This window comes from Bubalus kerabau, chromosome 19 (genome assembly GCF_029407905.1).
Source record: "Bubalus kerabau isolate K-KA32 ecotype Philippines breed swamp buffalo chromosome 19, PCC_UOA_SB_1v2, whole genome shotgun sequence".
NCBI lineage: Eukaryota > Metazoa > Chordata > Mammalia > Artiodactyla > Bovidae > Bubalus > Bubalus kerabau.
Window position 1 is genome coordinate 59,281,906 of NC_073642.1, and position 25,163 is coordinate 59,307,068.

At 52.3% G+C, this 25,163-nt stretch overlaps 1 protein-coding gene across 1 annotated transcript; it reads left to right on the top strand.

The window, feature by feature from the left end:
- Positions 1-1,906: 1,906 nt before the first annotated feature.
- On the top strand, positions 1,907-24,524 carry OTUB2 (OTU deubiquitinase, ubiquitin aldehyde binding 2). The gene is made up of 6 exons (XM_055556284.1): positions 1,907-2,089; positions 13,996-14,091; positions 15,394-15,512; positions 18,739-18,823; positions 19,306-19,500; positions 20,458-24,524. Exons 1-6 carry the CDS (start codon positions 2,087-2,089, stop codon positions 20,662-20,664), a joined length of 705 nt encoding a protein of 234 aa, XP_055412259.1. The 5' UTR covers positions 1,907-2,086; the 3' UTR covers positions 20,665-24,524.
- The last annotated feature ends 639 nt before the right edge of the window (positions 24,525-25,163 follow it).

A 25,163-nucleotide genomic window follows, 5' to 3' on the forward strand; every position in this document is an offset into this window, starting at 1 on the left:
CACTGAGTGAGGAGTCAGTGGCCTAGAGAGGCCCTGGAAGTCACCTGAGGCTACACAGCCGTGAGCCGCAGGGTCTAGAGCTAGCCTGGGCCCAGGGTTGCCTGTGCTCCTTCCACAGGCCAGTGCCAGCTTGGTTTGGAGCTGCTGTGGTCTAGGGAGAGGAGGAGATGGGCCAAGGGCTCAGGGCTTATTATGACCCAGCATGAGGGCTCCTTCTTAGAAGCCCTCCTTCTGGAAGGCCCAAATGACTCTGATGTGGGCTTGACAAAGGTTAAGCCTGAGACCAGGCCCCAGGCAGTGCCCTCACAGACCCTTCCCTGCTCTTCTCAGCAAAGTCTCCTCGCCCAAACCCCCAGGAGCCACATCTGGCTCAATCATTCCTCGACCAAGTGAAGTCCACCTAACACAGTCTCCACTGAGCACTGGATATGGAGTCAGAATCTGGGCTTCATCCCAGCTGAGCATCTTCCTAGATGAGCCCTGCACTGAGCCTGTCACCTCTCTGGCTTTTCCTTAGCTGTAAAAAAACAAAACAAAACAAAAACAGAGCAGAAACTCTACATGCAAGAAAAGGCATGGGGAGTACACAGCCCCTGCAAGCACCTGCATTGCTCCTCCAAACAAATTCAAACCCATCTCTGGAGTCAGGCTGCCCGGGATTGAATCCTTCCATGTGCTGGGTACATTTGGGCAAGTAGCTTAATTTTTCTATGCCTTAGTTCCTCATTTGTAAAACAGGAATAATAGAACCTACCACCATAGACTAGTTGTGAGGAAATTACGATAATACAGGTTGAGAGTTTATGATGGTGCTTGATACATAGTAAGTGCTCAAAAAAAATTAGCTTTTATTGTTATTTCTCCTTGAGTCTTGATTGATCCCAAACTCCCCACTGAGTAAGTGATATGTGCTTGGAAGATGTAGATGTTGTTTACTTGAGAGCCTAGCCTGGTACCAAGGGCAGATGTGTAAGAGTCGGGTGGGGGAATTAATACACAATCCCGGAAGTATTAATACTTATAAAAGGGGTACATACAATTCATTGGAGCCCCTTGCCCCCACCCCCAAAGCACTGTCTCCAGCAGTCAGGGACTAGTGAATGAATCTCTGAATGATACATATTCGTCTGTTTGATGTTCAGCAATAATGAGCTTGTGTACAGGGTGAGTCAGCCAAGCCTGGACCACGGTCTGTGCCTCATATATAGCCATACAACTCCAGAGGCACAGAATTAACGATCGTAGAAATTCAGTCATTCAACAAACATTAATTGGGTGGCCTGGCAACCTACTGATTCATGAGTTGGAAGTGGGTAAAATATTATTTAGAAGCTACACGTGCAGGCAGGTAACTTAATATTATTGAACACATGTTCCCTAAGCACCTGTCCTCTGATCTTGAGCAAACTACTTATATGACCTTATTATGAATTAACGAGGGGCCAACAAAGAATCTAACTGCCAATGCAGGAGACTTGGGTTCGATCCCCGGGTCAGGAAGATCCCCTGGAGAAGGGGATGGCAACCCATTCTAGTATTCTTGCCTGGAGAATCCCATGGACAGAGGAGCCTGGCGGGCTACAGTCTATAGGGTCGCAAAGAATCGGACACGACAGAAGTGACTTAGCACATAGCACAGCCAATCTTTCAGAAGACTTCAATTTACAGTTTTGAGCAAAAGCCCTTCAGCCTTCACAAACGAAGACTTGTCTTTCTGGGTTGGGCTAACTCCTTTGCTAGTTAAGAGGTTTCTGTGTCTTTAAAAGGAGGCGGTACCCTGTCAAATGGCCCCTGAAGCATAGGCTGAAGGCGCGTGAAGTCCCACCCACTTTCTGTGACGTCCTATGGCCCAGCTTCTGATTGCTCGCTTCAGACGTCAATCGCGGGGCGTGTGTCTTGCTGGGACACAGTGGAGGTCTAACCTCTGGTTTGCGGAGCGGTCGGGTGTATTCTCCGCTCTTCCCCACGCCCTCGAGGCCCCCGCCGCCCGACCCAACGGCGGAGCCAGCCAGTGGCTTCCGCGGCGCCCTCCCGCACCAGATCGCTCCTCGCTGGGGCGGGACCTGGCCCGACAGCTCCGGTCACTATGGTCAGTGGTCTAAGGGGGAAGCGGGGAAGGAGGGGTGGGAAGGGGGCGCGGTAGGCGGGGTCGCCCCCCGGGCGCATGTGCACTCGCGGGACTGGGGATCCGGCGCGAGGCTCAGCCCCCAGTGTCAAATCCGCTGCGTTCGGGCCCCCCAGGAATACCGGGGGGTCCGGGTCCTTTCTTGGAAGGCTCCCGTGGACGGTCAGCGACGGGAACCCAACCCAGAGCCCAGGATCCCCGCCCCCGGCGCGTTCGTCCCTGGTGTCCCATGTGCCGCTCCGACGGTGGGGACAGGGAGGCTCCAGGGCTAAGGGTCGCCTCCTTTTCGTTACTAGCCCCGCAGTTCGCAGCTCCTGGCCGCACCCACCCGAGGGCTCAGCCATTAGAGACTTCCCCACTCCCAAGCCCCACGAGTGGACCTGGGGTTGCCACGGGTGGCCCGACATCCTCTCCGTCCTGCTTGTCAACAGAAGGTCTTTGCAGTTAGGACCCACGTGGAGAGACTGTCTCAAGTTGTGAGGCACGTGAATTAGGGGGCAGAAACGGCCCCGGAGACCCTCTGAGCTCAGGGCTTGGGCAGGCGGGGACCCTGAGGCCCAGACAGGGAGGGGCTGGGACTGATCATGGTGGACTTGGACTCCCAGTCCAGTGCTCTTTGTATTACTGTGTGTGTGTGTGTGTGTTAGTTGCTCAGTCGTGTCCGACTCCTTGCAACTCCATGGACTGCAGCATGCCAAGCTCCTCTGTTCGTGGAATTCCCCTGGCAAGAATACTGGAGTGGGTTGCCATTCCCTTCTCCAGGGGATCTTCCCTACCCAGAGATCGAATCTGGGTCTCCAGCATTGCAGGCAGATTCTTTACCATCTGAGCCACCAGGAATTATTCCTTTGTTTTACTACATCAGCCCATCTTGGGGGTGAGGGGAGACAGGGGCACAGGCAATCTGCAGAGGACTAGGTGTGATGAATGCCTAAAACTGATCAACTCTGACCCCCCTGCTCCAGGGAGCCTGGAACGTATAAGGACTGGTGGCTTGGCTTGTGGTCACAGCCCTGAGGGGTGATCTCACCTCCACCCCCTGGAAACCCAAGAGGCGTTGTTGGTTGGTCGCTTCCCCTCCCCAGCACTATTTTGCACATCTGTATAATGGGCTGCTGTGAGGATCACGTGAGGTGATGCACATGGAGTGCTTGGTTCAGATAATTGGCCATGGTTTTCCCTCTGACAACAGAATCCTGGAAATGGGTGTGCACAGGGGCCTGGTTCTTAGAGCCTCCTCCCTCCTAGGTTTGAGTAAGGAAATGGGTCACTGACCGCTGCGGGCTGCCACTGGCTTGGGATACGGGTCAAAGCCTGGTCATGGTCTGACACGTTCTGAGTGTGGCGTGGGTGGCCCGGTCATCTGAGCCAGCCTGTCCTGGACAAACCAGCTGGGTGTGGCTGAGGATTTCTGGAGCACCTGGAAACACCCACTTCCTGTTTCCAGGCAGGGCCTAAGGGTTTACCTGGCTCTGCTGCTCCTGGAAGGGCACCGAGGTGTTTCTGCATTGCCCATAAGGGAGTGGCCAGGGCTGGGGTAATAATGGGTTTAGCCACCCTGGAGCCAAGGCTGGCTTGCCTTCCAGTCACCACTGGATAGCCGAGGGCATGGTGGGGCAGTGGGGCTGGGGCCTGATCTTCTGGCCTTCATGGCGCATAGTGAGGCCTCTGACTCCAGCCTCCCGTCTGCCCTGGACTCAGGAGAACAGAAGTTAGAGGGCAGGTGGAGTCAGAGCACCAGACCGCGCCCTGTGACGGGCGGCGTAGTGCCTTGGAGAGGAATGAAGTGGTTAACTCGCCAAACAAGACGTCTCTCTGGGAATCATGGGGAGAAGGTGGGGGCAGAGGCAGTGCATGGTGTGTTCTCGTCTGTTCATTCAGCATTTAATGAGCACCTACTATTTGCCAGGCACCATGCCGGGCCCACTGGTGATGTTTTTGAGTCTGTGTGGTATGGATGATGGTGAGTGTGTGTGTGGTAGGCAGAGGAGAATGCCTTTGGAACATATAGTGTTTTCTTTCTGTATCCATTTCAAAGTCACTGAGCTAGGGAAGGGTCCCAGGTAGAAGACATAGAAGCCCTTGGGAAGGCAGTGGCCTGGGTGAGGATAAGGCTTGGGGGCTGCCACTGATGGAGGTTGTAGGTAGTGAGGGGTCTCATGCTCACTCAAAGGGCATTCAGTGAAGAGTGAGGGTCAGATGTGAACAGCAAACACACAGGGCCCTTCTGTGCTTTGTTCTTTGGTTTTTCAAACAAGCCCCCAGAAGGGTCCCTAGTCCAGCCCCATGCTGGGCTGGGCATTGATGAGAAAGACAAGGGCCTGCCCTCTTTTAGGAACTCACTGCCTGAGACAAGACAGAACTGGACACAAGCAATTCCTGAACTACCAGTCATGACCTAAGAAGCCTAAGGGCTTGGGGAGCACAGCAGGAACCCATGCACTCTAAGGGAGCAGTGAGTGTCAAGGAAGGCTTCACAAAGGGGTCTTTTGAATGGGGTATTGAAAGATGTGTAGGAGTTTTCAGGAAGCATTTGGGGAATTGTGTATTCCAGTCAGGGTGGGACAGGCCTGGAAACATGGTTAAGAGTGGGATATTCTGGGAATGGTGAGTGGTCTGTATGGAGCAAGGAGAGATGAATCTAGAAAAACTGGGGGGGGGGGGTGTGGTCAGAATGTGCTATAAAGGGCTTCACATGCTGCGCCATGGGGTTTGGGTTTTATTCTGCAAATGTGGTGGTGGGGGGGGCCATAAATTATTTTTGACAAATAAGATATGGTTGATTTGGATGGTCTCTCTGGCAGTGGAGTGGACAGAGGGCCGGAAATGGCCAGGCTGGAGTCAGAGACCAGCTTATCCATCTATTCCCTCATCCATTCATTCTGCATTTTGGGAGCATTACTATGTGGCAGGCACTGGGGAATCTGGTCATGACAGGCAAGCAAAGTCCCTAGTCTCATGGAGTTGACATTCTTGTGGAGGGGGATAGAAAGCAAGTCAACAAATGAACGTATATGTTAGAGAACCCATTGAAGACATAAAGCAAGTTAAGGCAGTAAGGGTTGGGGGGAGGGGCAACTTTAGACAAGATGGTCAAGGAAGGTGATTACACATGTAAAGAGGCAGAGAATCCGCCCATGCACAGGAACAGCATGTGCAAAGGCCCTGTGGTAGAAATGGGTACATCTTTTGGAGGAACATAAGGAGGGTCACTGGGGCTGGAGTTCAGGAGAGTGAGGGGAGCAAGGCCAGATGACGGTTGTCATCCAAAGGTTGAGTCTTTTCCCAAGTGAAGGAAGCCACTGGAGGGACCTGGGGAAGGGCTCGCCCTCAACTGATTCGCTTTGTGGGAGCCCGTGCTGGGTGCTGTGGGTGACGGTGGGAGCGGGAGTGGGAGCCAGGAGGTCCACTGGGCAGACGCTGGTGCCACCTCCCTGGGGGCAGATGGTGGAAGCTCTGGCCAGACACAGGAGCAGAGCTGAAGCAGGAAGAGAGGAGGGGAAGAGTCCTTCCGCATCTTTGGTGTGAGTTCTATCTGGATAGGGGGGCTTTCGAGGATCTGGTGACACCTGGAGGGGATGCAGGGGTGGAGGGAGAAGGCAATTAGGGGCGCAGTAATTCGGGGATTGTGGTCAGACATCCTGGTGGCTGGTGGTGTTTGAGGCTGGTCTCTAGGGAGAGGCCACGGTGGGAGATGAAGGTCTGAGGGTCAGTTAGGAGGGTGCTAAGAGTCCAGGTGTCAGATGAGAGAGGACCAGCATCTGAATCCGGACTGTCTGCAAGGCCAGCCAATAACTGACCTGAGGCAATTGGGCCTCCGGTGTAGGGTCTTCCCTGTTTCCTGCGCTGAACAGCAGAGATGGGGCATGTGAGTGGTAGGCTGAGTAATAGCACCCCGGAGACACCCACATCCTAATCCCCGAGCCCATGAATAGGGTACCTCACATGGCAGCAAGGGCTTTGCAGGTATGGTGAATTAGGGTCCTGAAATGGGGAGAGCACCCTGGATTACCAGGGAGGTCCAATGATGCAATCACAAGGATCCTTATAAGGAAGAGGCAGGAAGCTCAGAGTGAGAAGGAGGTGTGACAGTGGGTGGAAGGGATCATAAGCCAAGAAATGCAGGAAGCTTCTAGAAACTGACAAAGGTAAGGAAGTGGGTTCTCCCTTGAGCCTCCAGAAATGTAAGATAATAAATCCTGTTGTTTTAAATTACTGTGTTTGTACTAATTGGTTACAGCAGCAGTAAGAAGCCACTTCAGAGCCCTAGGACTAGCACTCCCCTAAATCTTTGGCCTCCAAATGTTTTTGATCGCTCATCAGTAAAAGTGTTTGATTATTCCATATGTTGGTACATCGTACATTATACCCTAAAGTAGACATTTAAAGCAGCATTCCCTGGAATATTACTCAGCTATAAAAAAGAATGAAATTGGGTCATTTGCAGTGATGTGAATAGACCTAGAGTCTGTCATACAGAGTGAAGTAAGTCAGAAAGAGGAAAACAAATGTTGTGTATTAATGCATATATATGGAATCTAGAAAAATGGTACTGATGAACTATTTGCAGGGCAGGGATAGAGACACAGACATAGAGAACGAACATGTGGACATGGGGTGGGGTGGGGGGGCCCTGGGAGGGTGGAGCAAATTGGGAGAATAGAAATGACATATATACGCTACCATATGTAAAACAGATAGCTAAAAAAAAAAAAAAAAAAAAAAAAAAAAAAAACAGATAGCTAGTGGGAAGCTGCTGTTTAGCGCAGGGAGCTCTGCTCGGTGCTCTGTGATGACCTGCGGGGGGCGGGGGGGGGTGGGGTGTAGGAGGGAGGGGAGATGTGTATACATGTGGCTGATTCACTTTGTTGTTCAGCAGAAACTAACACAACATTGTAAAGCAACCAAACTCCAATAAAAATCAGATAAGGAGGCATTTCCTTCCAGCCCGTGCAAACATCCCGCTATGGAGACCCCATCGCTAGGCAGGCAAGGCCAGGTTTGGAGCCACAGGGGAGCCTCTAGAAATGATAGGGACCTTCTGAGAGGGGCGGCGGGCTGCATTCTGGGTCCTGCCCCACTGGTGGTGAGGCTGCAGGCTCTGGCCCCTGCTGTGGAGGAGCTGGTAGCTTGAGGTCAGACCACGCACTGAGTTGTGGCTTCTGGGAGGCTGGGCCTGGTTAACAAGGCTGACTCGCAACCCGGGGTCAGCCCCGCCAGCAGAGGAGCCTCAGAGGAAGGTCAGGCAGGCCAAGGGCTGGCCTTGCCCACCAGGCCTCAGGGTGGACCCAGGAGAGGCCCACCAGGACCTCAGAGCCTGGGCCGGGGGTGCCCACAGAGGCACCGCGGGGTACGTCATGGGTGGGGCGCGCGGAGATTGTAGGTAGAGGCGTGAGCCTGAGGCCTGGCTATTAAGGAGCCATCAGGAAGTGAGGACAGAGCACAGCTGAGGGCCAGGTGGGCTCTCTTCGTGGAGGGGGAGAGAGCCAGAAAGGCACCAGGTCTGTGGAATACCTTTAATGTGCTGGGGGGCCAGGGTCCAGTTTCTTCTGGGATCGCTTCACTGTGTGACCTGGGGCCAACAGCTTGACCTCTCTGGGCTTCGGTTTCCACGTGTAAAACAGAGCTACCGTGAGGCTTAAGTGAGATTATCCTTAGCACCTGGCATACGGTGACCTCCCAGCAAAGGTAATGCATCAACCAGCGGGTACTCCGTGACTGCTGGGGACCAGCAGCTGTTCCAGGAGTATGGTGACAAAAGTGACAAAGGACCATGTCCCCGTGGAGCTTCGTATCACCTCTCCTGAGAGCTCACTGGGGCTGGCTTCCAACCCTGAGCTGTACCTGTTCCAGGAGGGGCCCATGGAGAATTCACCGGAGGGGCCGGGGGTGGGCGTGGGTCACACGTGTTGTGGGTCAGAGCCTTAAGGTCTGCGGGCCCGAGCTGCCAGAGCCCAGTCCTTTCAGCCTGGCCCCTCCCTGCCCCGCAGCTCCTTGTCACCCCGTTATCTCCTGGGGGGGTCCCTGGAGGCGCTCACACAGTGCTGGGTGCGTGGGGTTCCCATGGGTGGGGAGGGGGCAGGCAGCAGCTGTGGGGCACGAGTTCCGACATCGCGCTGGCAATGGGCCCTCCCTTGGGCCCTGGCAGGTCACATCTTTACTGGAAGCCTTTGGGACTTCAAATGCCGCCCCCGTGGGGCAGGATCTGTGGATGAGGGTAGAGGTGGAGGGCTGGGGTCAACCTGGTTTTTCGTTGGTCTCAGGCTGGTTGAGGAACTCTTGGGGCTATGTGGACAGGTTCTAGATGTGTAGAGGCTTTGGCGAGAAAACCGAGGGAAGTAGGGGGGAACTTGCCTTCCCTCCATTTGGAGGTGGGCGGTGTCTGGACGTGGGGTGGGGATCAAGGGCAGGTTCAGCAGGACCCCAGTAGGTGGTGACCTGCTGGTTCTATAGTTTCTGAAGGTAGGAGGTGAGAGGACCCCCACAAGGACTCAGATCTGGTCTGAACACCAAGCCCCTGTTCTAGTGCATCTGGTTAGTTCCTGGGGTCTCTGGGGAGGAGTCAGTGATTAGAGAAACATCCTTCTCCACTTTGAAATATATTCTTCCACTTGACAGCTCAAAACTGTTTCAGAGTAGAGGTGCTATCTGCCTGACCTAATTCATTAGCACCTGTTTGCAAATCAGCAGCTAAAGGCTAAAATCCTTTTAAGTGACCTGATGAGGTCTGACGCAACATTGTCAGGCGAGGCCAGTCCCTGTCCCATAACACCCTGGAAAATTTTCGGCCATGATTTAAAAAACCACCAATTACAGTCAGCCAAGGTCAAATGCAGAGTATTGTACCTGGTTAATGGGCCAGTGAGCTGAGGCTGTTCTTCCAGCCATGTGACCGGGGCCATGCTTATGGGAAGTGGAGCGGGGGCCACCTGGGCTGACTTGAGTCACTCTGGACGTGCCAGGCGGGGACTCCGAAAGTGCCAAAGTAGAAACTCACTCACCCCTCCCAGTGGCCCTGTAAACACACCTGGGACCACAAGGGGGCGCTGGAGCCAACTCAAGGCTCCACTGCTGGGCAGGGCAACCAACCTGAGAGCCATTTGTGAAAAAGGGTGGATCTTAAATAGTATTGAGTGAAGAGAAAAGGCCATGATACCTATAGAATAATTTGTCTGCACATTTAAAACGCATGCATACATAAAACAACTTGGTATTTTTATAAAGACGTATTGAAAGACATAGGGAATACGTATAAAGGGTGGGGGGTGGCAGGCTGGGAACAGGGATGGGGGATAAAGGGGGAAAGTTGACAAGACGCCTGGGGCTGACGGTGGATCTCTTGAATCCCAAGTGTGAGCCCCTCCCCACCCCCAAACTGCTGTTTAATGTTTTCCTTTTAAATTGACTTTTAAGTAGCCTAAGTAAATTTGCTATTTACTTTGCAAAAATGATACGACTGTGGCGAGTGGAAAGCCTAGGTAGGCTTCCCTGGTATGAGGCCTGTGGGTCACCTTCCTGACCCACCTTTCATGTTCTCATTTTGACTGGCAGTTTTCTACCATCTGCAATATTGGGTTGGCCAAAAAGTTCGTTCAGATGTTTCCATACGATGTTATAAAAACTCAAATGAGGTTTTTGGCCAACCCAGTTCTTGTCACTCCATATTTAGGATTCATTCTTTATACTGCTTTCCACTCTGCCAGTGACATTGTCTCAAACTGCTTATCAAATAGAACTGAGTTTGTGCCTCTTCCCTCACCATATGTTGGGTTTTATTGGGGGACAGTCCAAGTGTGAGCAGTGTTCAATACAGCTGTGCTCCTTTGTCATCATCCATCATTTAAAAAGACCCAAGCCATCATTTTAAGTCAGCTGTGTGTAAAAAACAAGACTTTTTTTTTACTGAGGTAGGTGGGTAAATAATGGGACTTATTCTTTGGCAGTGCCAAAGACTGTCCAAGCCACTGTACAAGCTGTGCTCATTTCACACACTAGTAAGGTTATGCTCAAAATCCTTCAAGCTAGGCTTCGTTGGCACAGGAACTGAAAGCTTCCAGATGTACAAGCTGGGTTTAGAAAAGGCAGAGGAACCAGAGGTCAAATTGTCAACATTCACTGGACCATGGAGAAAGCAAGGGAATTCCAGAAAAAAAATCTACTTCTGTTTCATGGCTATACATATATTACCCTTTTTTAAAAAAAATGTCCTTCCCTTTTAGGCCACCGCAGAGCATTGAGCAGAGTTCCCTGAGCCATACAGTAGGTTCTCATCAAGGCTACTTATTTCAACTACAAACAGAAGTGGCTTTCACATTATATTTTAACATTATATTCCTGATGAAATCAGAGCCTTTCCCGGGGTGGGGGGTGGGGGTTGGAGACAGGGGTGCAGCTCCCACTGCCCTGAACCCTCGTCTGAGCAGGAAAAACATGAGGCAGAGACAAGCCTGTGGGAGATTAGCTGTTAGATGTTCTACCCTTCCCCTGGCCCTGGGTCTTCCTTTTGCCATTAGATGACTTCACCCTCTGCTGCTGCTGCTAAGTCGCTTCAGTCGTGGCCGACTCTGTGCGACCCCATAGACGGCAGCCCACCAGGCTCCCGCATCCCTGGGATTCTCCAGGCAAGAACACTGGAGTGGGTAGCCATTTCCTTCTCCAATGCATGAAAGTGAAAAGTGAAAGTGAAGTCGGTCAGTCGTGTCCGACTCTTAGCGACTCCATGGACTGCAGCCTACCAGGCTCTGCGGCCAATGGGATTTTCCAGGCAAGAGTACTGGAGTGGGGTTCCATTGCCTTCTCCGTCTCCACCCTCTGCTGCTGCTGCTGCTGCTGCTAAGTCGCTTCAGTCGTGTTCGACTCTGTGCGACGCCATAGATGGCCTCCCACCAAGCTCCCACGTCTAGAGGCCCTGATTTCTCTCTCTGGGTGGAAACTGGCATCCACTCAGAGCTGGGCTGCGATATGAACTTTCACCAGTAGGTGGTGCTAGACGGTCTAACCTCTGTGTTTCCAGCTCCAACACCACTGAGAGACTGAACAACAAAGTGCTTGGTGCAGACTGGTTGGGTATTGTTGGATGAATAGAAGAAGGAATGAATGAGTGAGACAGGAAGGTCAGGAGAAGACAAAGGGAGTATGGAGCCTCCTTACAGTATGGAGGCTCATAGACTTCAGTTACTATATTCTTTTTTCTTCCAGTGTTATTGACATCCAGCACTGCATAAGTTTAAGGTATACAGCACAGGGATTTGATTTACATACATCATGCAATGACTGCACGTTTAGTGAGCATCCCTCATCTTTGTAAAGACACAAAATTTAAAAAATAGAAAAGATTTTTCCTCTGATGAGAACGCTTAGGACTTCCTCTCTTGTGTTAGTCGCTCAGTCCATGTCTGACTTCTTGTGACCCCATGGACTGTAGGCTCCTCTGTCCATGGAATTCTCCCGGCAAGAGTACTGGAGTGGGGTGCCATTATACTCTGTTAACAACGTTCATATACTACTGTTAATTATATTTATCATGTTGTACATTACGTCCCTGGTACTTATTTATCTTACAACTGGAAGTTTGTAACTGGAACCTTTTGACCACCTTCCTCCAGTTCCCTGTGACCCCACCCCTGCCTCGGGTAACCACACATCTGATCTCTGTCTCTCTGAGTTTGTTTTTGGAGTATAATTGACCTACAGCTCTATGTTAGCTCCTGTTACCCCACATAGTGATTCACTAGTTCTCTATACTTCAAGATGATCATCACGGTAAGTTTAGTTATTGTCTCCAAAGATACTACATAATTATTGAGTATACTCCGCTCACTGTATACCTCATACCGTGGCTCATCTCTTCTGTTTTGTACCTCTTAATCGCACTCACCTGTTTCTCTCCTCCCCCCAACCCCCTCCCTTCTGGCAAACACCTGTTCCTTCTCTGTATCTGTGACCCTGTTTTTGCTTTGTTATGTTTGTTCATTTCTTTAGATTCCACATTGCAAATGATATCATTAATATTGCGTTTCACTATTTTAACTTCCTCAGTATGATGGTCTCTAGGTCCACCCATGTTGGTGCAAAGAAATATTTCATTCTTTTTTGTGACTGAATAATTTTCCATTGCATATTATACACCACATCTTTATCCATTCATCTATTGTGGGCACTTAGATTGCTTCCACATCTTGGCTATTGTAAATAGTGCTTCAATGAACATAGGGATGCCTGTATCTTTCCTAATAAGTGCTTTTGTTTTCTTTGGATACATACCCTGAAGTGGAATAACATATGATAGTTCTGTTTGAATTTGTTTGAGGAATCTCCACACTGTTTTCCTTAATGACTATACCAGTTTATAATTCCATCAGCAGTGCACCCAGGGTTCCCTTTTCCCCACATTCTCACCAGCCTTGTTAGAAAGTGAAAGTTGCTCAGTTGTGTCCAACTTTTTGTGACCCCGTGGACTGTACAGTCCGTGGAATTCTCCAGGCCAGGATACTGGAGTGGGTAGCTGTTCCCTTCTTCAAGGGATCTTCTCAACCCAGGGATCTAACCCAGGTCTCCTGCATTGCAGGAAGATTCTATACCAGCTGAGCCACAAGGGAAGCCCCACCAACCTTGTCATTTGTTGTCTTTTTGATAACAGCCATTCTAACAGAGGTGAGGTGATACCTCATTGTGGTTTTGATTCCCTGATGGTTATCGGTGTTGAAAATCTTCTCATGGACCTGTTGGCCATCCATGTCTTCTTTGGAAAAATATCTGTGCAGATCCTCTGCCCATTTTTTAATTGGGTTGTTTGTATCTTTGATGTTGAGTTGTATGAATTCTTTATATATTTTGGATATTAACTCCTTATTCAGATATATCATTTCCAAATATCTTCTCCTTTTCAGTAAGTGGCCTTTTCCTTTTGTTGAAAGTTTCTATGCTGTGCAAAAGCTTTTTTTTCTAAACAGGAATATTCATAGTAACTTTATTCATAATAGCCCCAAAGTGGAAACAACCCCAAAATCCATCAACTGACAAATGGAACAAAATATGGTATACTCATACCATAGAATATTATCTGACAACAAAAAGGAAAAAAGTACAGATATGTACTAGAACATGGATGCATCTTAAATACATTATGTTAAGTGAAAGAAATCAGTCATAAAAGACCAATCGTATGATTCCATTTGTATGAAATGTTCAGAAGAGGCAAGTTTACACAGACAGGAAATAGATTCCTGGATGAAAAGCCTTTTGTTTTAATGTAGTTCCATTTGTTTGTTTCTGTTTGAGTTTTCCTTGCCTGAGGAGACAGATCCCCAAAAAATACGACCAAGACCAACGTCAAACAGCATACTGCCTATGTTTTCCTCTAGAAGTTTAATGGTTTCGGGTGTTACATTTAAGTTTTTAAACCATGCTGCATTTATTTTTGTGCACTGATGTATTACAGTCTATAAAATGAGTCAGTTCAGAAATTACAAGATGAGGGATTTCCCCGGTGGTCCAGGGGCTAAGACTCTGCACTGCCAATGCCAGAGTTCCAGGTTTGATCCCTGGTCAGGGAACTAGACCCCACGTACCGCAACTAAGAGTTCGCATGTTGCAACTGAGACCCAGCACAGCCAACTAAATAAATATTTCCAAACAATTTAAAACAAAAGGACTTACAAGATGATACGCCTCTCACGATGGGGCTGACGCTGACTCCTGCCCGGGAGCCTGGCTTCTGGGCTGCCAGTCACACACTCGCAGGTGCTTCTGTCCAGGGAAGGTAACATTCACTGCGTCCTACAACCAGCAGGTCGTGGGCTTTCTATTGGTGAAAGTCCTGCGGTTGCTTTTGAAATGGTCACAGCTTTGCTCCTTTTTCTGTCTTTCAGAGTGAAACATCTTTCAACCTAATATCAGAAAAATGTGACATTCTATCAATTCTTCGGGATCATCCTGAAAACAGGATCTACCAGAGGAAAATCCAGGTAAGGCAGAGGGTCAGGAGGAGGGGAGCCTAGATGAAATGGGCTGGAGTTGGGAGCAGCGACAAAGGTACCACTTTGAAGGTAAAAAGGCTTTGCATTTGGACCAGGTTCCTGGACAAATTAAAGGGCTCCCAGAATAATGCAATGTTGGACGTATTTACCTTAGTGAGAAATCCTTTAGTTGCAAAAAATAAAAAATAAAAAAAGCCAGCAGTTTTTGACCTCATTACAGCATTGCAAGGTCAGGACTTTTATTGCCCACATTTCACAGCTGAGGGAACCAAGTTACAGAAATTAAATGGCTGGCCCACGATTGTAGCACGCATGCGTGGAGGAGCTGGCATTTGGGCCAGGCAGCCTAAGCTCATAAAAGTAGTGTTTGTAACCACTCTGTGAGCAGCTCTCTGGTGAGAAGGCCCACTCTGGCCGGACTCTGACAAAGAGGAGATGGCTGAAGGATGCAGGAACGGTCATGGGACTAGGAGGAACCTGGGTGTCCCCCTACTGCCCTCTGGCCACCTGCACTTGGGCAGGACTGTCTCCTGTGGCTGCCGGGAGCCCTTCCTGGGGCAGGAGTGAGAGCTGGGCTGCATATCTCAGCCTTTGGGAGATGAGCTGGTTTTCCAGGGAGTATACCCCTCCCTACAGCCTGCCTCTGGGGGGCCGTCAGCTCCACCCTGGTGGGAGCAGGGACTCCCTGACCCCTTGGAAACCACACTGGGCTGTCAGAATCCTGACCGTAGGCAGGCCTGGGAGGCAGCCGGGGCAGAAGCTGACAGCTCAGAGCAGAACTGGAGGGGGTGCCGTGGGGACGCCACACCTCTTAAGAAATGCTTGGAGGACTGGCCAGACTGCTTGGCGATGTCCGAGGAGGCCTTTCCTACTGCCTGTGCAGCCCCTGGCCCACCTCACAGCCACGTGCACCCTCGCTGCCCCCACCAGGCACACCACTTCCCTCAGTGCCATTCCTCCAGGAAGTCTTCCTGGACTGCTGAAGTCTGGTGTAGATGCCACTGCTCCGCCCCCCGGTGCATCCCCTGTCTTCCTGTGACAGTAGTCTAGCTGTCCATCGTCCCCCTAGCCTGTAGGCTCTTCAGAGCGGGGCATGGCTCCCCATTCACAATGCCTCGGGCAGGTCGCACTCCACGTATTTTTATTTTTGTGGGATGAGAGTTGGGACACCATGGACGGCCTCCAGTCTGAGAGCAGATGTTGCCTGGGGGAGGAGGGACCCCACCCCTGACAGGACTTTGACGGGGGTGCCGTTGGTACGGATGCCCACATTTCCTCTGTCGCCCGCAGGAACTCAGCAAAAGGTTCACCGCCATCCGCAAGACCAAGGGGGATGGGAACTGCTTCTACCGGGCCTTGGGCTACTCCTACCTGGAGTCTCTGCTGGGCAAGAGCAGGGAGATCCTCAAGTGAGTGCTGTGTGAGGGATGCTGGGCAGGCTGTGTTTCTGCTGCATCGATCAGCCCTGAACCTCCCTGAGGATTTGACCTCGGTGCAGCCTGCTTAGCCCAGGGAGTGAGTGGCGGCGTTGACATTGAGGGGATGCCCAGTGGCCCTCATGGTGGAAGTGAGGGCAGCCAAGGGGCCGGCTGGGGATGGGACAAATGACCTAGTGGGCACTTTCAACTCTCTGATCTGAGTGTGCCTGGGTGAAGTGAGTTTTGCCTTGGGTGCGTTCTTGAAGCCTCACTCCACGGAGAAAACAAAGAAGCATTGCCCGTTGTTCTGGATCGCTTCAGCTGACCTTGGATGTGAGTGTGTGTAACCTATGCGTCTACCTGGTCAGCCTGGATCTGGAGTTGATGCCGTCCTAGGCCCCTCTGTCCTGCAGCTGGGACATGATCCTCCCTTTGACCCCCGGGGTTCGGCTTAGTTCGGGGCTTCTCAGACCTCAGCATGTTGCAGACCCCCTGGGATCTTCTTTAGATGCAGATTCCAGTTCTGGAGGGCTGGGGCCGGGGACTCTGCATTTCTCACAAGCTCCCGGAGAAGCTGCCGCTGCTGCTGGGTAACAAGGAGTAGTAGCAAGATGCTGAGACCTGCTTCCTTAACCTTGGAGGTCTCACAGCCCTTAGAGGATCGATGAAGATCCCAGGCTTCCTCATCAGATGCCCTCCTGCACACACCAGGGAAGAGTGCAGAGTGGCCACGGGTCACAGAGCACATGGGGTTGATTCGTGCATCCTGGTGCCAGAACTCCTCTGCTGAGCCGGTTTCTACTCTACCCTCCTTCTGGGGCACCCTTCCTCCCTGCAGCCATCACCCAAGTGGGTGCCACATGCCGACTGTGTCATGGGCCCTGGGGATGCAGCCGCAAACGGGAGAGGCAAAGCGCTCTGCCTGTCGAGTTCGCATCCTAACTGGGAACGAGGGGCAGTAGATACGGACAGTACTTGCTGTGTCAGATGGCTGGAAGCGTTGTGGGAAAAAAATCAGGCAGGAAAGGCAGCCAGGTTGTCCATGGCTAGGGGCTGCAGTTTTAAGTAGGGGTTGGAGACATAGCGGGGGCCGGTGGGGTAGGGCCTCATGGGCCTCGTGGACCTCGGATGTTGGCCTGAATGAGATAGAGCCACCGAGGGTTTGGCAGAGCAAAAGGCCTGACGTGCAGGCTGCTGTGTGCAGGAAAAACCAGGCTTACACACAAACGATGGTGTCTGAGAGCAGCAAGGGGTGTGATCTTGGAGAGCCCAGACGAGAGGTCGTAGAGGTGGCCTGAGCGAGTGGAGGTGACACCACAAGATCCACTCGTGGCTGGAGTGGGGTGCGTGAGCAGAGAGTTGAGGCTGAGTGCTGGGCGTTTGACCTGAGTTATCAGGACTGAGAAGCTCTTGCCACACAGGGAGGCTGGGGGAGATCAGGAGCTCCAGGTTGCCAAGTCCGAAATGCCTGGGAGCCATCCAGGTGGGGTCCAGTGGGAAGTACCAGGCTGGTGTCACCCCATTTTACAGATGAGTAAACCGAGCCTCGGATAGGTTGCATGACTTGCGCAAGAGGGGACCCGCGCTCCAAGTCCGGACACCGTCCCCCTTCCCCTCCCTCACCTCATCGGGGCGGGAGTCCTGCCCTGAGTGTTTGTTCCCCACTAGACTGGGTCCATGTGTCTCTGCGACCCCAGGGCTGGCACTGTAAGGCCCGCAGGCACTGGTGAGGAATGAGCGTGGGGATGCGATGGGCATGTAGCCGGGGATGGGAGGGTGTGCAGGCAAGAGAGCCGGGAGCCGAGCTGTGCATGTCGGCCTCACGGGAACAGTGGCCAGAGAGGCCTTCACAGCCCGCCGTGGAGACCTGTCCCCATCACCCACCTGGCACAGAAGGGGAGCCTTATAAAGCCAGAGAGCGACTTAGCAGTGGGGCCGCAGCCCCCCGCTCCACGCTCCTTCCCACACTTGCCCTGGCCAAAATGGGCTCAGAGACGCCGGCCCAGCCAGGGGCAGGCTGCCTTTCAGCAAAAGTAAAAGTGCCTCACCTTCCAGATTATGAGATGATTTGGCTTCAGACCAGCCTCTCCTCCCCTCACCCTCCCACCAGGCGCCTATGCCTCCCAGGCCTTTCTCCTTGTGCCTTGAGTCCCTCATGAAAACCCCTGCTGTGTCCTCACTGGCATCTGGGCTCCCCTCCCAGGGGCTGGGCTGCAGTTAGGCCTGAGCCAGCTGGTCCCCCTGAGCCTCTCCACTCGGCCCTTCTGTGTGGAAGGTGTTCCCTCCTGTGGACCAGTCCCTTGGACTGTGTCTCGTCTCTGCTGCTGAACTCTGTGTCCTGGGGCAGCTCCTCGCCGTCCCTGGGGGTGCGGACAGGTCCCAGAAGGGGCTGTGCCTGTTGGCAGCCTGCAGTGGGAGCAGTGACAAGAGGTGGGGTCCCTGGACCAGATCTTGTGGTAGGTCAGTGCTGGCAAAGGTTTAGTGGCCGTTTGACCGGGAGGCCTGACCTGTGGTGTGAGTTGATTTCTGTGGTCTAAATCCTCTTGTCATGATTTTTTTTTTTCAAGCTACCATCATGGGTTCACTGAACAGGGAGTTGGGAAGACGTATGCTACATACTCTATAGTCCAGATTGTATTTCCACCGTCCACACACAGCAGACAACGATAACCTCACGAGCGTAGATGATACTCTTGTTTTTTTTAAAAAACAATGTTTTTTACATTCAGCCCATCTCTGAGAAGAGCAGGCCTGGCCGAGGGGACAGTGGATGTCAAGGGGTGAAGATGCGAAGGGGGAGTGGCTGTAGGGCATGAGGGAGGCTGTGGACTGGACTGGAGATGTGGCTGGTGAGCTCAGCAGGGGCCCTTCCGGGACCCCGGTGCTGAGAAGCTGTGACCTGAGGGAGAAGGCTGCGGCAGGTCACTCTTACAGTCCCTGTGGAGTGGGGACCAGGAAGGAGGGGAGGCTGGGCGTCGCCAGGCCAGAGATGGTATTGATGCCCCAGGAACCATGGGACAGTCAAGAGACCTTCGGAAGATAGAGTCAATATATTTTGGAATGGGTGGTACCTCAATTTCCTCATCTGCGAAATGGGTCTACGACCCACCTCCGGTGACTCTCAGGTGTGTGGGGGCGGAGTGGGGAGTGAGAGGACAGCTGACGGTCACAGCGGCGCCCCCTGCTTTTCCCTGAAAGCACCGGCTTTCCCCTTCAGATTCAAAGAGCGTGTGCTGCAGACCCCCAACGACCTCCTGGTGGCTGGCTTCGAGGAGCACACGTTCCGAAACTTCTTCAACGCTGTGAGTTAACCCCGGGCATGGCGGCTGAGGGGCTCAGCTTTCCTCGGGGCTGGCAGAGCAGACAGAAGACTGAGGGTTGCCTCTGGCTTGGGGGGACATGAGGGGCCAGGGAGCCCAGGGCCCTGCCCTTCCTCTGGGAGGAGGCACCTCCTTGGGAACGGGAGCTGTCAGGCTGGAAACTTGCCCCAGCCTCCCCACCTCACCCCCCTGACCCCACTAGTGGGGGCGGTGCGGGGCTGGAGGACTCTCACTTCTGAATCTGTATGTAAGAATCGCAGTCATGGCAGTGAGGAGGGAGACTTGGGGCCAAGGGACTCACTATAGAGTGTCTCTAACCCTGTCACTCAGCTTTGGTGAGATCTCTGATGGATCGATTCTGGTGCCTCAACTTGAGGATTTCAAAGTGGAGATTTCAAGGAGCGAGGCTCATGGAGGGAGGGGCAGGGCCTGCCTGGCCCCCAGCTGAGGGCCCGGGGGTGCAGTTTTACAGCGTGGTAGAGCTGGTGGAGAAGGACGGCTCCGTGTCCAGCCTGCTGAAGGTATTCAATGACCAGAGCTTCTCGGACCGAATCGTGCAGTTCCTGCGCCTGCTGACCTCCGCCTTCATCAGGAACCGTGCAGACTTCTTCCGACATTTCATCGACGAGGAGATGGACATCAAAGACTTCTGTGCTCATGTAGGTCCTCGGGGTCCCGGCTTGGGATGTGGCCTCCAACCCTGGGCTCTGCTCTCATCCCTCTCTCCTTAGGAGACCTTAACACCGACATTCCCTAGCCAGGGGGCTGGGGTGTCACGTCTACATGGCAATTCAGAGCATTAGATTAGAAAACTGAACAGGTTGTCCTTGAGCTGCCTGAGCTGTGCGGCTTGGGCAAGTCGCTTTCCCTCTCTGAGCCTCAGATTGTCTCATGAAAGGGCCTTTGGACTGGACTGTTTACAAAATGACAGAGTAGCAACCCCAGAGTCATCTTTGCTCCAGGACATGTTTTATGATGCGTGGTGTTTACCTGAAAGGACTGCCAACCATTTAAACGTTGTGCAGTTTTTATATGGATGTATGGATTTCTCTGGAAAAATCAGAAGATCCAGCTCCCCAGGCTTTATTCTTGCCTGGCAACAATCAGCAGGAGCTAAGTGGCAGCTGCCTGAGTTACTGGGACTCACTAGCCAGCTTGTCACCATCTCTGCCTGTCTCCAGTGACTCGCTCGCTTGCTCACCCAGCCCTCTTTAAGCACCTAAGCTTGAAATCCCTTTATGATAGAGTCCCCTTCTGCTCTGAGGTTTCTTATACATTAGAAAGCCCAAGCTGAAAAACTCCTGCTCTCCTCTCCAGATTCTTCAAAGTGGTGTGTTCTTCTGACATACAACAAGGGGACCAGAATCAAAAAGATCTAGATTCAAACCTTTTAATTCTGGTGATTTCTATCTGTTCCTTCCTCACTGAGCCTGCGTTTCCTTCTCTAGAAAATGCGTGTGTCGACATCTGCCTCAAGGCCTGTTGTGGAGACCATTGCACAGTTGCAGAGGTTTTGAGCTCTGCAACTGGGCAAAAAGCCAGGGTGGGACCTCTCACCTGTCCTCTGCTGGGCCTGCATCCTCAACTGGGTTGTTTTCTCCTTGTGGCTTTTGCAGGAAGTGGAGCCCATGGCCATGGAGTGTGACCACATCCAGATCACGGCCCTGTCCCAGGCCCTGAACATCGCCCTGCAGGTGGAGTATGTGGACGAGATGGACACGGCCCTGAACCACCACGTGTTCCCCGAGGCTGCCACCCCCTCCGTGTACCTGCTCTATAAAACATCCCACTACAACATCCTTTATGCAGCCGATAAACATTGATTAATTTTAGGCCATGCAGTGGAGCCTGTCACCTAACGGGACTGCATTCTGAATGGAACATTATGGCTTTTCAGTTTTTTAAGCGATTTAGACTATAGTTAGAGAACGTTGCCGCCTTTGGGGCAAAGGCACTGGGAATAAGGCCTACTCACTATGGACTGTTGGTAACTTGGTGATGATATTTTTAATATTTATTTTCATGGAGGATCCAATGTTTTATAACTCTGGGCAAGGATGCCAGAACTGGCTCTACCCCCAGTTCTGAGACATTGCGTAGGTCACTACCCATCTCTGGGTCCAAATCTCCATCTGGAGGAGGTTCCTGCCAGCGCTGACATTCTGTTGTTGGGTAAAAAAATGTCCTTTGGTTTATTTTCCCTGGAGGCAGTGCCTCTCTGCAGGGGAGGAAAAGCTCAAGCTCAAGGTCTTACCAGTTCTATAAAAAATCAAGTCCAGTCAGCTGCTGGAGTGCACATGGGGTGGTGAAGTGAGGCCAACTTGAAGATCTCCAGTGTACTTCCAAACATTCACGATGGAGTGCTTTCTCACCCCGAACTTGAGGAACAAGACTTTAATACCAAAGTCTAGAAAGGGGCCTGTGGCCATCAGCATGAAGCCCAAGTTGTCGGGCCCCTTACCTCCCTCAGGGCCAGGACTGCCTGCCTTCTGGGGGGCAGCCCTGCAGGGTTCTGCCACCAGCCCCACCTGGACAGACACTGAGAAAGACGAGGGTCCGGGAGGACCAAGAAGCTGTCTCGTCATCCCTAACACACATTGGAAGTAGGATCTAGCGATGCAGCCAGGTGGAGGCACTGACCAGCACATGCAACCAGACTCCAGCTGAGCAGAGCAGACAAGCCTTTTGAGGCTGTCTTTGGCTTCTTTCTCCCTTCCCTCTTATGGGCTGGCTAGAGGTTAGGTGGGAAAGACCGGAGATGAGCAGGTGTTAGTGGGGGAGACCACCACTGTGGGAGCTGCCAGGTAGCCAAGAGCCCTGGCTCCTGCCAGCCTCCTCATTCATCCGTCTGGACTTGGCCCTCAATAACCTGCTCACCTTGCTGTCTCAGGATCTCAAGGAGCCCTGGCTGGGCCGCGGCCACTGCCAGCAAGCTGTCTTCCCCTCTGGGAAGAAAGGGAGAATGCAGGGGTGTGGAATTGCCTTCCTTAATCCAAGGCCTTCAAAGGTTCCAATCTGCAGGATTTATTCGAATCTACTGGTGCTTCAGTATCAGACTGCAGTGTCTGCCGACAGCCAAGACTGCGCCAGGGCTGGGTGACAGACTGCTCCCAGTCCCTGTATACAAAGGGCACTCCTGCGTCCATTTTCTGCCTTTGTGAAGACCGGTGTCAGGGTGCTCTTAATCCCAGGCAGGGGCCCAGGTTCCCGTACTGTCCTGGGCTGGAATGTGGACCCACGGGCTCAAGCTAAGTGATTGTCCCTTCTTCACAGGAATGTAAATCTGACCCTGATCTCTGAATTGGTTCAGGGGTTCCCCCTCCCTGCCTCTCCCACCTTGGCCTGGGGAGGAGTACACTATGACGAGTACACTGTCAGAGTGGGTTAACACGTTACATGGTTTGATCCCTGTTTCCAAACTGAAGGACACCGAGCTCAACCTCGGCTGCTCTGAGCCGTTGTGAGAGGCGTCCTGGGTCTCGGGCCGGGCTGTCAGGCACAGTATAATCAGCAGTGGCTGCTCCCTAACTGCATTTCTAGTTTGTGCAGCATTCACAAAAGTGAAGCTTTCTCTTCAGCAGAAGGCTGGAGAAATTCCCTTTGGGGTGTGTCTGTGCCTTTCCAGGCCTGCCAGTGCTCTTGTGGGTGGTGGAGGGGGGACCCTCTTCCCAGAAGAGATGCTATCAGTTTAGAATCAGAACACCCGAGAGAGGCAGGCTGTTGTCATGACCTTGCCCTCTGCTCCCCCATTTTTCGTAAAACCACTGGCCCAACCCAAAGCACCGCTCTCTTCCCTTCACATCCGCCCTCAGATCTTGCTTCTGAAGGGAAAGCGCTGTGGAGGAAAGGAGTGGCAGAATTCAGAGGAACTCTAAGGAACACAAAATTAAGAAATCCACTCATCCACGTACATTACCCTGCTCGGCTACAGCAGCCAGTCATGCTGGAGATCCCACTTCCTGGGTAATGCACCCACCCCATGATGCCTTCTCTTTGCAGACCAAAAGCTGGAAGGAAAGTTGTTTTGAGAGTTTGTCTTTACAACTGCATATGTGTTACCTTCCTTCTGAAGGGAACTTTATAAATCAGTGTGACTATTTAGCAACAGAACTGTCCTCGCTTTTGGTTCCTACTTTAAGCACAAAGTGGCTCCGGAGCCAGATTGCCTGGGTTCGAAATCGCAACTTTGTCACTAACTAGTTATATGACCTTAGCCAAGTCACTTCACTCCCCGAGTTCCAATTCCCACACTGGTGAAATGGAGACAATTACCAACACATCACAGAATTATTGGTTCAAGTGAAACAAGATTATGTGTGAAAATAATCACGTGACCTCACATGTAGTGAGTGCCCTACAATTTGAGATGCTTCCCCTGCAGACCCTTCCCAATGGGACATGGCAGAACACCCCAAGATGGGGAAAAGCCACCTTGGCGGTGGCTCTGCAGTTTCCCAGGCAGAGGGAAGTCGTCAAAGGACTACACACACTGCCATGCTGAGCGGAGGCAGGGGCACGGGCTGTGGCTCCGAGAGTGGGTCCCCAGGGGCCCCTGGTTCTGTGGGAGGTAGGCCAGGCCCTACAGCTTCCTCGGGCAATTGATTAAAAACATTTTTCTAGTATTAAAATGGTTTCCATAACAACTTTTGGTCCTGGCTTCTTAATAGTCGGTACCTGGCCCGCACCAAAGATCAACACTGCCGTCCCATGGGGCTCGTCTGTGTGAGTGGATCAGCAGGGGCAGGAGTGTCTTCGTTGAGTGAAAGGTCCAGCCGCTCAGTAAATTCTGTCCTTGGGCTGGGCTGTAAGTGCCAAAGGAACGGCCTCGCCAGAGCTTTACCTCACCGGGTCAGAGAGCATAACTGCCTTGGAGGCTGGCCCTATCTTTTAAAACCCAGCTCTTTACCATGTTACCCCACCACAAAAGAATCTGCTGTTAGGGGGCAAGGACAGGATGTCAAAGGACATCAGTGGGTCTGTTTGGCCTGTGACGAGTGTCCTCAGGCCTCTCAAGGCTCAGGAGCTGCTGAGGGACCTTGAGTCTGCTTCCGTCCACTGCTGCCATCTGGAAAACGGGAGAGCCCTGCCGTCCTGGCAGCTGTCACACGGAAGCTGACTTCATGGTCTCTTCCACGTCACTGGTGAAGCTGGGGAGACATCCTTTAAAGCAGGGGACTTCTGGTGGCTCAATGGTGAAGAATCTGCCTGCCAATGCAGGAGACATGGGTCCCATCCCTGGTCCAGGAAAATCTGCCCCACATGCCACGGGGCAACTAAGCCCATGCCCCACAACCAGCCTGTGCTCTAGAGCCCGGGACCACAACTACTAAAGCCCCTCAGCCTAGAGCCCAGGCTCCTCCACGAAAAAACAGGAGAAGCCACCAGGATGAGAAGCCTGTGCACTGCAAACTAGAGAAAGCCTGCGCACAGCAACAAAGCCCAGCACAGCCAAAACAAACAAAACACCTAAGAAAAAAGCATACCAGAAAAAATTAAAAACCAAAGCAGTTTTCTAAATTTGCCTTTGACCTACAAGGAAATGCCCAGGGTTCTAATCCTAGCTCTGAGCAAGTCTTAACCACTCAGCATGTACTACAACAAAGGGTACTAAGACATGTCCCAGGGCCTTGACAGAAACTAAATGATAAATAAAGCAGATAGAAAGCACCGAAGCAACACCCAGTGATACCTGAATCTGAGTTCAGGCCAACACCCTGTTGCAGTTACCTACAGGGGCTACGGGGATACAGCTGCCAACTACGAGGCCAAGGGAACACGTTTTGAAGCCCAGACTTAGCTGTGCAGAAACGTCTGCTTCTCCCATGCCTGTGGCTACTCACCCAGACTGACCGGCGAAGCTGTGGTGGTGCCGGGAGGTCACATGTCTCCTCAGCTCCTATTTACACCAGGCCCAGATCTTAGCACAAGGGCTGCCAGGGGAAATAGAGCAGCTTCTGCTCTCAGGGAGCCCAGCAAGATACCAGATCGCAGCGCAGCCAGTGCTGTGGGTGTCCACAGGACCAGCGCCTCACCTCCTGGGGCTCAGGGGCCAGCATTGCTCAGGGCTGGGAAAAGGCAAACAGGCCAAGGGAAGTGCTGGGACAAAGGCTCAGGGAAAGGAATGGGGGCATGAGAGCGTGGGCAGCAACCATCCTGTCATACAGAGGAGGGAAGCTGAGAGACCAGGCTGGAGACTGGCCAGAGCCAAACCTGCACGCCTCACGGTCGGACTCCGCATACTGCTCCTGGCTTCCCCAAAAGGGGCTCAGTGAGGTTAAGGAAGCTGTGTTCTCTAGGAACCCGAGAGCAGCAATCTCTACCC